A 12,622-nucleotide genomic window follows, 5' to 3' on the forward strand; every position below is an offset into this window, starting at 1 on the left:
CTTGCCATTTCGTTAACTGAAACTATCCGCTATATATCTGGAATGAAAAAAAAAGGAATTTTGCACTTGTTTCTCGTATTGATTAGAATCTTTTAGAATTACACATAGTTATTTTTTATTCCAAAAAAAAAAACCATTCCGAAAAACAAAGTCACACAAACGGTGTCGCCGGTGTCTGTGATAGTACATATACTAACGAGCGTGCACTTCATACATGCAAACATGCACTGCCTATCCTTTGGAGTCCTTACAAATCCGTATTGAACAAGGAATTTTCCATGTTGTTGTTTTCAATCTTTACGTATAATGGTTAAGTCAGTTAAAAACCTTGAGCACGCCACTGACCTGGTGACGTTCCTGAAGAACTCCCTGACAACGTTGAAGGTGTCGACGACGACGACGATGATGCGCGGCGTGGTGAGGAAGGAGTCGGGCGGCACGAACACCTGGCGCTGGCGTGAGGGCTGCAGACTCCTGAAGTTGTGCCTTCCGATGCCCACCTTGCCGAATAGACGGTACTGTTGAACAGAGAGCTATGTTAGACTATGCGTCTATAACGTCTGGTCTCTTTATTCTATTTCTACTGTTTTGTTGGAGACAATTGGACTGATACGAAGCTTTCCGTTAATTATGGGTTGCCCTTCCAGCTTCCGTTTTTCCAACCACACATATCTTTACTCTGCTACCACCTTCTACATAGGTATCTTCAAATAAAGAGAGATTTTGCACCTTCAAGGAACGCGCGTTCCACCATAGGCTGCATCATCGCTATTCGGTTGCTATCGAGTGATAAAATGAAGATTTGAATAATCGATAAAAAAAGAATTAAATTAAATAATAAGGCAATCAATAACTCTGGTAATCAGCCGGTCTCAGCTCCGAGAGGACATCGATTCGAACTCTGCTCGAATTGTTGTGATTGTTGTACCTACCCACGCCTAATAGATAGATACAGTCTTTCCCACTTAGAGGGGGATGGGAATATATTCAAAAGATGTGTTTTGTATTTGAGATGTAGTGACACAAAATACGTATGTATCAAAGAAAATTAGTTCTTAGTTCTTTGATATGTATCAAGTAGTGACTAAAATCGATAACGGTATGCTTAGATGGTTCTTACACGTAGAGAGTATAGGAATGACAGGAGACTAATATTGGAAGGGACAGGCCACGGCGAACGTCTCTGGACCAAGTTCAAGACGAAGACCCATAAGAACTTGTCATTATCAAGGGATTGATTGATGCAGGGATCATAGCAACTGAAAAAATGTGGTCGCAGACAATAGCTAGTCTATCTACACTAATTATATAAAAAGGAAAGATTTGATTGATTGTTTGTTTGCATTGAATAGGCTCCGACACTACTAAACTGATTTGAAAATTTCTTTCACTGTTTGTAAGGCTACATTATCCCCGAATATAGGGTAGGTATATTTATCCCCGTATTCCTACGGGATTGAGAACCATGCGGTTGTAAAGCGTAACCGCGCGGCATCTGCTAGTATGATATTAACAGCCAGATACTAATGCTACTGTGATTTAAAAAGCCAAGAATAAGGACTATCACCTGTGCGTCAGTGATGTAGATGGGCTTGTCGAGTATGATCCACACCACCGCCTCGTTGCACTGCGGCGACGTGAGCGAGCCGAGGTACGTGTAGTACGACTCCTTCTCCGGACTCAGAAGTTTGCTGGAACACGCCTGCTCATTTATAGCAAAAGTCTCTAGCGATCTTGTGATATATTGCTGGGGTCCCAATGTGCTGGAATGGCTACCCTGCAGCGGCGAAGAGTCTAGACAGGCCGATTCCCGTCGGGTTACCTTTTAAAATCCATACACATACGTATTCATTATTGTAATGAATATATATGTATGAATGTATAAGAAACCGGAGTTTATATCAAGCGGTATGAGTTTCCTTTTCTTTGGGACGGCTTACCATTGTTAAAATTTCATCCTTCGCCACTGCTGCCCTGCACTAGAAAGCGCAGTGTTGGTCTACCTTCCCTCCCTCAGGACTGACGACATCAAGTGAGTCGCAGGGATTCGCTGGATGCAGGCGGTTAGGCCTATGTCCTGCAGTAGACGTCCATCGGCTGATATGATGATAATGACGATGAATCATGTTAAAACCATGTGATAGGCAGACTTTTCCCAACCATACTAATATTATTAAATGCTAAAGTAAGTATGTCTGTTTGTCTGATACCTATTAACGTCTTTACCATATTATAATCAATTTGAACGAAATTTGGTATAGACATGAACTTGACCTTGCAACTATTGGGCTACTTTTTATTCCGGGAAAATTTATAGCTCCTACGGGATATAGGTAGGTATCTACTAGGTAGGTTAAAATCACTAAGTCATGAAACTTTATAGGTACATACTTCAAATCTAGGAGTAGCCCACTAAAGCTGTCTCCAACACTCATCAGTCGGGGGATGTACTGCATCAGCTCTTCCGTGGACTCCCTCTGTTCATCCGTTAGCTCTGCTTGGACCTGTTCTCGAGAAACATAGTAACAAAAAGTCAAAGTTAATCGAAGTAGGTATTTTAGGGGATTTATACAAAACCTTAACTTCTTAAATAAGTTCCTAAACCTTCCCCCATGAATCATTCCGTCGATTAGTGAAAACCCATCACACGTATCATCATAAGTATATAAAAAGGCATTTGGTTTAGTTCTTTAGTTTATATAATATGTAGGTAACATACCCAGTGGCGTAGCTAGGTAACCAAGGGTCCTGGTGCTAAAAAAATAATAGACCCCACTACCAAGTAAACTGGTTAGGTTTTATCAAGTAAAAATATTGATCAGCTCTTTTTCGTTTTCGAAATTTTCCAAGTCCAGTTTGATCGCTATTTTCTGGTAAGGATTAGATGGCCGCCTGAGCTTGAGGGGTAACCGTTGTATATACCCTCTCATTCTTAGAGGAGACTGATGTTCAACAGTGAGCTGAATATGATGATGATGATGTTAATGATGATACCTAATGGTTGATTAATTATCTTACATTACAAAACACCGCAACAATCGCCAAGCCGTCCTTCCGTCGGAGGGCCTCAGCCACTTTGAGGTCTGTCCTGATGTGCACAAAGTGAATCTCCATGGGGTACCTGCAACAGCAACAATCAAAATATTGGAAATGATGGAGGAGAAAGGGCAGGCAAAGTTCATGAAACAAATCCAAGATATCAGAACATATCTATACTTACTATATGTTATAAAGAGGAAAGATATGATTTGATGGCTCTGAAGCTATTGAACCGATTTGAAAAAAACTTTTACTGTTAGCAAGCTACACTATCCCCGTGTGACATCAGAATCAGAATAAGAGTCGTTTATTTGCAAGAAACATTAAATTTAGTTATACAAAGATGTATGTATGTATTAGGTAACAATATATAGGCTATATTCTATTTAATCCCGTATTTCTATAGTAGTAGGTAAATGTATTTAATTTAAACTTCAATATACATGCATTTAAAAAAAATCGTCTGTGTGTGTCAGTAATAGTCTTTGGAACGGCTTATCTATTTTAATGGGACTTTTACTAGAAGATAAAGGAGATTATTGAGCGAGGGCATTATATAAGCGATACTGAAGACAAAAATATTTTCTTCTGTCTGTCTGTTTTCTGGTTTTTCTTGACCTGGTATAACGCCGAAACTACAGAATGAAATCACATGAAACTTGGCACGATCGGAGACCATAATACGAAGAAGGGTACTTACAAGATACTTTTGTCGCTAAATTAAAATCTGAAGAGGGTGAAATATGAGTTAAAAGTTTGTATGTTTTCAAGTTATTTGTATAAATTGGAATGTGTAGTATCAGAAAATTTAAAATTAAAAAAAAACCCGAAGTTCATTAAATTATACATTCTCCATCAAGTAATCAATATTCTCTTTCAGTGTATTTTAATTTGAGACCCCACTTTCAACCCCAGAACTTTTAAATGGCTTAACGGATTTCCATCAAACATATCTAAGAACATTTGCCCGTAAGTAACCTTTCAGACAAAAAAAAAATACATTGAAATCGGTTCATCCGTTCGGGAGCTATGGTGCCACAGACAGACTTACAGACAGACAGACACGTCAAACTTATAACACCCCTCTTTTTGATGAGAATAAAAATACTAAAATTATGTAATTCAAGATTTTCCAAAATTCTAGCCCTGAGGCTTTAAGGGTTTAAGGGCCTTCTAAGGGTTAAAACATTTTCGTACTTGATGCCGTTGATGGAGTGTTCGGAGAGCCAGTGGAAGTGCAGCTGCTCCAGCCGATACGAATGCTTCAGCGGCCCGCCGCTCACCCGGGGGTGCATGTCTTCGTTGCCGTCTGTGCTCAACTGAACTGTGGGAAACCTTGGTATATAGCAATACGAACATGTCTATACTAATACTATATAGCTGAAGAGTTTGTTTCGTTGAACTCTCTAATCTCAGGAACTACTGCTTCGATTTGAAAAATTCTTTCAGTGATAGACAGCCCATTTATCAATCAATCAATCAATTTATTTCTTTCAATTTATTTCATTATTTATACAGGTGGTCGGTAGATGTAGATGGTAAATGTATCTTGCCAATTAGGCATGCAAATTATTTATTAAGTATTTAATAATTCAAATGATAATTTCACCATTTAAAATTTACATCTTTACAATTAAAATATGTATGAAAATAACAATAATATCAACTTAAATACTCATTTACACGAGGAAGGCTATTGGCTATATATTATCTTCGTATTCCAACTGGAACGGGAACCACGCGGGTTAAATCACGCGGCGTTAGCTAGTTATACTATAAAAATTAATCGCTGAATGTGTTGGCTCAAATCTCGAGAACAGCAGAACCGATGTCACTAATTCTTTTTTTAGAATATTCTTTAATTGGTTCTTACGGAGAGAAATATTTAAAAAAATGCCTGAAATTTTCTTTAAAATCATTCCTATACTTCCATACAAACGATTCAAGTACATACATATAGATGAGGTTATTGAATAAACATCCCTAAAAAATCCATAGTTTCTGTGAAACGCGCAGAAGCAAGCGTTCACTAGTAAATAAATATAGGTATTTTTAGACATATTACTACCTAGCCCAAAAGTAAGTGTAGCCTTTGTTATGGGCTTATATTGAGCGAATAAAGACAAAGAGAAGAGAATAAAAACAGAAGGCAGAAGGAGATATCCCTTCGAATAAATACCAAAAGCTTCCTTACTAGTATGTCCATTGTTGACGCCAGTCATCAGCACTCTGTTGTAGCCAATGAACTTGAGGCTGCCGTTCTTGATGAAGAGCTTCTCGAAGTCTTTGACCACGTCGTTGGTCTGAATGTCGATGGGGGATTGTCTCTTGCCGCCGCCCTTGCATAACTCTCCGGGCCAAGTTTTTTCGTCTGCAAGGGAGGACTTTTAACAATAAGATCATCGAGCCGCGAAGCTAAAGTTGCGATGGACGTTGGGGTCCATCGCAAAATGGTGACTGCACTAGAAAGTGCAGTGTTGGAAGACCCCCCCACCAGGTGGATTGACGACATCAAGCGAGTCGCAGGGACTGGATGCAGGCGGCTCAGGATCGAAATTTTTGGAAGTCCCTACAAATGTCTTCCCGTGCACGTCCATCGGCTGATATGATGATGATGAATAATTGCCTCTGTAACTGTCTCGTTGGTATAATGGTTGGTTGGATTTCGGAATACGAGGTCCTAAGTTCCAAACCTGGGTTTCTTGTAAGATTTTTTTGTAAAAATTCTCAGCTTGGAGTGGAGAAGTTGATGATGACACTCCCGTGCCTCGGCGATCACGTCAGTGGCGGCCATTATCATTAATATATGATAGTGATAATTATAAAAAACATTCTCACCACCTTAGGGTAGTGAGAATGCTAGTTTTGAATTAGCCTAAAAGCTATTTAAGCAATTGCTTAGGGCATTCCGTAGGGGGTACTAGAGACGACCGAGTAAAAATAATTTCAAAATCCGGGGGTATTTTGGAATGTTTTTTTATAGTTCACCTAAAGATAGAGGGGCACAGGCACTTAAGTTACCTTAATCTAGCACTGCTCTAACCTCTTACTTCACCTTCTTACAGCCTTCCGAACCGGTGGTAGAATCTTTACAAATAGTTAACTGACGTGTCAAAAAAAATGCTTGTAAACTGAGCCTACTTGAATTAAATGATTTTTGATTTTGATTTTAACCTATAATGAAGGACGCTTTGCTCAGTAGTAATGTAGCGTTATAATAGCTTTTAATAACGTAGGACGTTAATTAGGCTAGTAATGGTCAAAGAAATAGCAGAGATTTCCCTGACAGATCTAGTAAACTAGTAACATACCATCATAACTCCAAATTGGACCATAGAAGTGGATAGATGCTGCAAAATCTGCGAACGGAACACAATATAATTAAACGTAAATACACACCAAAGACTGTACAGTACAATACAGTCTTTGGTGATAATATTTAAATAAATTAACTACCTAAACCTATTATAAAAATAAACTATATAAATAACTTCATTAGATAGGATGTGAATTGCATACATTATGTAATGTATTCATTCATTATTGTTTTTTAAAGGAAATCTACAGTTTCGGTTTAGTGATGATGATATAAAAAAACACATTTTTTCATAATTTAAAAGCTTTTAAAAGCAAAGTGAACGCGTCACAGTTTTGAAGTCGGTACGACTTAACTTGGCATCTATACAAGCACTCTCGTGAACAGCCTAGCTCTAGTTTACGCCTTTGCTGGGTCTAGGTCAAGAGCAAGGTCGAGCTAGATTGTATGCTAGATGCTCAAACAAAGTTTTGTTAATGCTGACATTTTTAAAAACGACTTTTATACTGCCGTTTATCGTGATGTGGATATGACCTCTGCCGTTGATTCGGGGGGCGTAAGTTCGAATCCGGTTCAGGGTACGCCTTTCCAACTTTCAGGAAACCTGCATATCATATTTTCCCAATTCTCTAGGTGTTAGCCCTTGACTACATTGTCACCTGATGGTAAGTGATGTCTAAGATGTAAGCGGGCTAACTTGTTAGGAGAAGGATGATAATCCACGCCCCTTTTCGGTTTCTACACGACATCGTACCTGAACGCTAAATCGCTTGGCGGTACGTCTTTCTCGGTAGGACGGTACTTACCACGGCCGAAGCCTCCCACCAGCCAGACCTGGACTAATTAAGAAACTCTCAATCTGCCCAGCCGGGGATCGAACCCAGGACCTACGTTTTGTAAATCCACCAGGCATACCACTGCGCCATGGAGGCCGTCAAAAAGTGTGAAGTCTGCCAATTCGCACTCGGTCAGGGTGGTGGACTATTGGTCTAACCCCTCTCATTCTGAGATGAGACTGCTTGCTTTCATTAGGCCTATATGATTTAATGATGATAATGATAATATTGGATAGAAGCAGGCGTTACTTTGCGGAAGTTCATCATGGATATATAATGATTTATTTATTTTGCTATCATCCGCGAAAAGCCGACGAACCCATGCGACAACGTCACCCAGGTCCGACAAAATACTCTCTACGTACGTTTCACCCCGAAACCGGAGCATCCTCAGGAGATGTTGACTCTACAACGTGCAATTGCAAAGTTAGAGAATATTTTTTTTTTATCCTTTACAAGTTAGCCCTTGACTACAATCTCACCTGATGGTTAGTGATGTAATCTACGATGGAAGCGGGCTAACTTGGTAGGAGGAGGATGAAAATCCACACTCCTTTCTGTTTCTACACGACATCGTACCGGAACGCTAAATCGCTTGGTGGTACGTCTTTGTCGGTAGGGTGGTAACTAGCCGCGGCTGAAGCCTCCCACCAGCTAGACCTGGACCAATTAAGAAAACCTCAATCGGCCCAGCCGGGGATCGAACTTAGGACCTCCGTCATTAAATCCACCGCGCATACCACTGCGCCACGGAGGCCGTCAAAAATTTAGTCGGACCTGGGTGACGTTGTCGCATGGGTTCGTCAGCTTTTCGCGGTGGATAGCAAAATAAATATATAATTATATATTGATAATGATAATGATAGATTTTTTAAACAACTCACCGTATAATATCACAATAATAATAAAACACTTAGTCATCGCCCACCGGTTCACAATATCTTCTTCAATAAAACGTACACTGCGTGTTACTCTTAGATGCGTATTAACAAATGGAAGGTGAAAATTCCATTCACATGATGGCTTGAATAAAATAATCGTATTGTTTTGTAAATATCGGTCGTATGTCGGTATTGTTTAAATGACTCGTCAGTCCAGAGGTTTGTTGTATATCACCGAAACATGCGGTCCCGGGTTCGAATTTTTTAAGTACTTATGTTCCAATTTTTTCTCAATAGCAGTCCTTAGTGTAAAACGATGGTGGAGATACACCCTCTGTATCTCGTTGTCATTATATTTATATAACAAATCATTTCTTCATCATCATCATGTAGTACCTAGTTAAACATTAACAATCTGAGCCCACCAACTCGCGTTGGAGCAGCATAGTGGTTTATATGATGATGACTTTAAAACGAGCCTCATATGTAGGTTTTTTTTATTTTACAAAAATAATATTTGCCATATATTTTTTCCCACTGAAAGTGGATTTTTTTCCCACCGCTGAAAGCGGAACCGTTTTTCCCACCAAGAAATTAAGAAATACGTGAGCAGTACGAACCTTCTATACGTAGATTAAATATCTAATCAAATTAATAATCTAATAGTCCACCACGCTGACCTAATGCGGATTGGCACACTTTACGCGTAGAGAACGTAATATTATAAAATGGACATAACTGAAACTTTGGAGGTGCATGTCCCGGACCGGATTCGACTTTACGCCTTCCGAATCAAAAGCAGAGGTCATATCCACTGGGCTATCACGTATGAGACGGGTTGTTAATGATGATATCGTATCCATTCAGTATCATGCCCCCTACCAACATATACGTTTATTTATTTATTTATTTATTTAATATCAAGCAATACCATACATTACATTATACAATATAATAATAATAATTACAAGTTACATTTTATTACATAATGCAAGTTATGGATACCCAGTTTGGGCGTAGCCTTTTGTCGAGTGAGTGATAGGGAGACCGATTTTATTTTTTGTTTTTATTTGTCATTCAAGTAGTCATTCACCGTGTAATAGCACTTTTCGACCAGAAAGTCCCTTAATTTCTTTTTGAAAGCAATATCTTTCGCCTCATTACGTATACGGTCTGGAAGGTTGTTGTAAATTTTTATTGACATTGCGTATGGGCCGGAGCTGTGGAGTATTAATTTTGAAAGAGGGTAAATTAGTTTATTTTCGTTTTTTTCGCGGAAGCGCCGTGGTTTATAAGAGTTATCGACCTTTCGTAAAAATGAAAATTTTTTCTCACAAATTTACATATTTCAAAAATATATATGCAGGGCAGGGTCAATATTTTTAGTTGTTTGAAATACGGTTGGCATGATTCAGTCTTACTTATATGTACGAGGATGCGTATACACTTTTTTTGAAGTATAAACAAATCTTGGGCGTTTGTGCTATTTCCCCAAAGGATTACCCCATACCTTAACCACGCGTACCCATAGGCATAAAATGCAGCTAATGCAGTTTTCATGTCAGTGGTTCTTTTTAATTCTTTAAGTCCATATATAAATTTCGATAATTTATTTTTCAATACGTCAAGGCTTTAAGCGTAATTGATGCGTTGTGTTGAACTTCTCAAGTCAACGCCTTAAATGAAAATGGTATACGAAAGTAGAGGAAGTCGCGGTCAACACTTAGTATATTATAAGAGAATTTAGACAAAGACACTGACGTCCGCCTGCAACAAGATAATGGAGGTTATCTCGGGCCCTCACTCGGAATTAGAATCTAGATCGAGGATGTGCTGATGAACCTAGATTTGTTTCTGACTGCTGCAACACTTTGTTGTTTCCTATATTAAGTTGTCCGGTTATTTTGACTGGATAGATGTACTCAAACTCGATACGTATCGTTTTATATCTTTGCGACTTAAGAGCTAAGTACTGTAGCTAGCGCTATCCCCAGGTGCTATGCTATATTTTATTTCCGTGAACAAGAACTATTCGGGTGAAACCGCGTGACGTTTGTTAGTTTTATATAAGGTAACTACCATGAATCATACAATGTACGTCATGTTGTAATAAATAAACTTAAGTATTGATAATATTATTATTATTAGAATTTATCGGAACACGCCGGAGACTTGGGATATTATTATATTATCCCAAGTCAGACCTATATTACGCGTATCTGTCTATGTAACTTTGTTGCTTTATGTCGCTACCAGATACTAAACGCTTGGGTCATTTATGTATAGCCCTTTTCATGAAAGAAGTCCCCCAGACGCGGCGCTAATGTCCTAATGACGCTTGTTGTCATTTGGTAATGGCGGACTTGTTGTCAGTTGTGTAAGGCGCTGTCAATTTTAGTTTTAGTAGTTCAGGTTTCAGCCGCGGGACTTCTTTTGTGAAAAGGACTCTAGGACAACCGATATATTTATCTATCACATTATAGTTAGAATTCTTTATTCTGAGACACAAATTGTGTTAGAGAAAGAAATATTATAGTCGACGAAGTATGTCATGTGAGGAACCTACTTACTACTACTATTTTTCTCCCTCATGATTAAGAATCCCGAATAAGTTCCGTTGCTCCGGCGTGTTCCGATAAATTCTAATAATAATAATATTATTAATACTTAAGTTTATTACAACATAACGTACATTTATGGAAGCTTTAACCTTATTTAAAACTAACAAACGCCACGCGGTTTCACCCGCGTAGTGCCTGTTCCCGTAAGAAAACGAGGATAAAATATAGCCTAAAGTACCTAGGGATAGTGTATCTTCCGAACACTAAAATAATTTTTCAAATTAGTTGAGTAGTGAGCCTATTCAATTTATGCAAACAAAAAATTTTTCCTCATTATAGTATTATTGAAATTTTCATTATTGCCTCGTTGGCCCAGTAGTTAGTAAGTGGCAATAGATCATAAAATCCTTAATTTGAGTTCTAGGTGAAATATAAATCGTGATAAAGATGATGATGATGAAAATTAGTATTTTTTTTCTAAACGCTGATTAATTCCTACCAACCTAGGAAGGATGCTTCACTGGTTTTCCTAACTGTACTTAAGAGATATGATAAAAATTAGAGATGGGCCGAGTACTCGGTTGATACTCGGTACTCAGCGTACTCGGCGGATTTTTTGATACTCGTACTCGGCCGAATAACTCGGTCGGTGAATGCCGAGTATACCTTGTTTAAGAAAAGCATTATTTAGGTACATATAATTAAAACAACAGAGTTAATCAAAAAGTAATTATTAGTAATTTAGGAAATCTTTGAAAATCTCAATTAAATTTAAATAAAATTAAAATGAGTTTCCCGTCGCTCTTTTCAACAGGAGACTGCGCCTACTGAGCTGGTGATAGAGTCACTACAAATAGTCAAACTTGACGTTTCAAAAGCCTTCTTGAAAAAAACAATTTTGGATTGAATTATTATTTGTTTACGCGCGCGAAATGGGAATTTGATTGAACCGAGTTACTCGGCCGAGTACTCGGTAGAAAAAAAATTGAACCGAGTAAAACTCGGTACTCGTTACTCGGCAAAAGTGTTACTCGGCGCATCTCTAATAAAAATTCTTCTTCAGAGTTATTTTAAATGACATTTAAGTATCCAAGTACTTAGGTACATCAACTCGTAGATAAACAAGTATAACTGATAGTATTTGGGTCACCGCTAGGTATCCGAGGGCACCGTAAAATGGAAACCTGAATAACTTAATAAAAAACAAATCAATAATACTTTAAATACTTTAAATAGAAATGTTAGTACGAAAATGGCATTGGTAAGTTAATTATATACCTATTTATTGACTATCGTGCTTCAATGCATCATTATTTGTAATGATCATTTTATTCAATGACTATTTTCTGACTGGTCGTCATCAACCCATATTCGGCTCACTGCTGCGCTCGAGTCTCCTCTCAGAATGAGAGGGTTTAGGCCAATAGTCCACCACGCTGGCCCAATGCGAATTGGCAGACTTCACACACGCAGAGAATTAAGATAATTCTCTGGTATGCAGGTTTCCTCACGATGTTTTCCTTCACCGATTGAGACACGTGATATTTAATTTCTTAAAATGCACACAACTGAAAAGTTGGAGGTGCATGCCCCGGACCGGATTCGAACCCACACCCTCCGGAATCGGAGACAGAGGCTATCACGGCTATATACTGGTATCGGATGGAAATTAATTTTCCATCTGATACCAGTCATCAATCCCCTACTTAAAACTCTTTGTGAGTATCTTCTTATAGTCCAGTCAACCTTTCAAAATTTCGACCATTTCGATAAAGTTACAGTCTAAAGGCATTTTTTTTTCGCTTAAATAAAAAAAAATTGCTTAAATAAAATAAATAATGTTACTGAACTACCCTGTAGGTAAGTGTGCCAGTTGTACCTGATGTCATTCGTTTTGAAAAACTCAAAAAACTTCCAAGTAAAATTTTGAAATGCATTTTTCTCGAAATGTACGTACGCATTTTACAGAAAATTTTTCCAAGCAAACAA

At 38.3% G+C, this 12,622-nt stretch overlaps 1 protein-coding gene across 1 annotated transcript; it reads right to left on the minus strand.

The window, feature by feature from the left end:
- Nucleotides 1–12: 12 nt before the first annotated feature.
- LOC112047904 (carbonic anhydrase 1-like) lies at nt 13–5,833 on the minus strand. Its single transcript, XM_052883996.1, has 8 exons — nt 5,797–5,833; nt 5,234–5,410; nt 4,237–4,363; nt 3,019–3,121; nt 2,392–2,504; nt 1,568–1,691; nt 346–518; nt 13–37 (listed from the first exon to the last, which is right to left on the minus strand). Exons 1-8 carry the CDS (start codon nt 5,831–5,833, stop codon nt 13–15), a joined length of 879 nt encoding a protein of 292 aa, XP_052739956.1.
- Nucleotides 5,834–12,622: the final 6,789 nt, after the last annotated feature.

The sequence above is a fragment of the Bicyclus anynana genome, chromosome 10, assembly GCF_947172395.1.
Source record: "Bicyclus anynana chromosome 10, ilBicAnyn1.1, whole genome shotgun sequence".
NCBI lineage: Eukaryota > Metazoa > Arthropoda > Insecta > Lepidoptera > Nymphalidae > Bicyclus > Bicyclus anynana.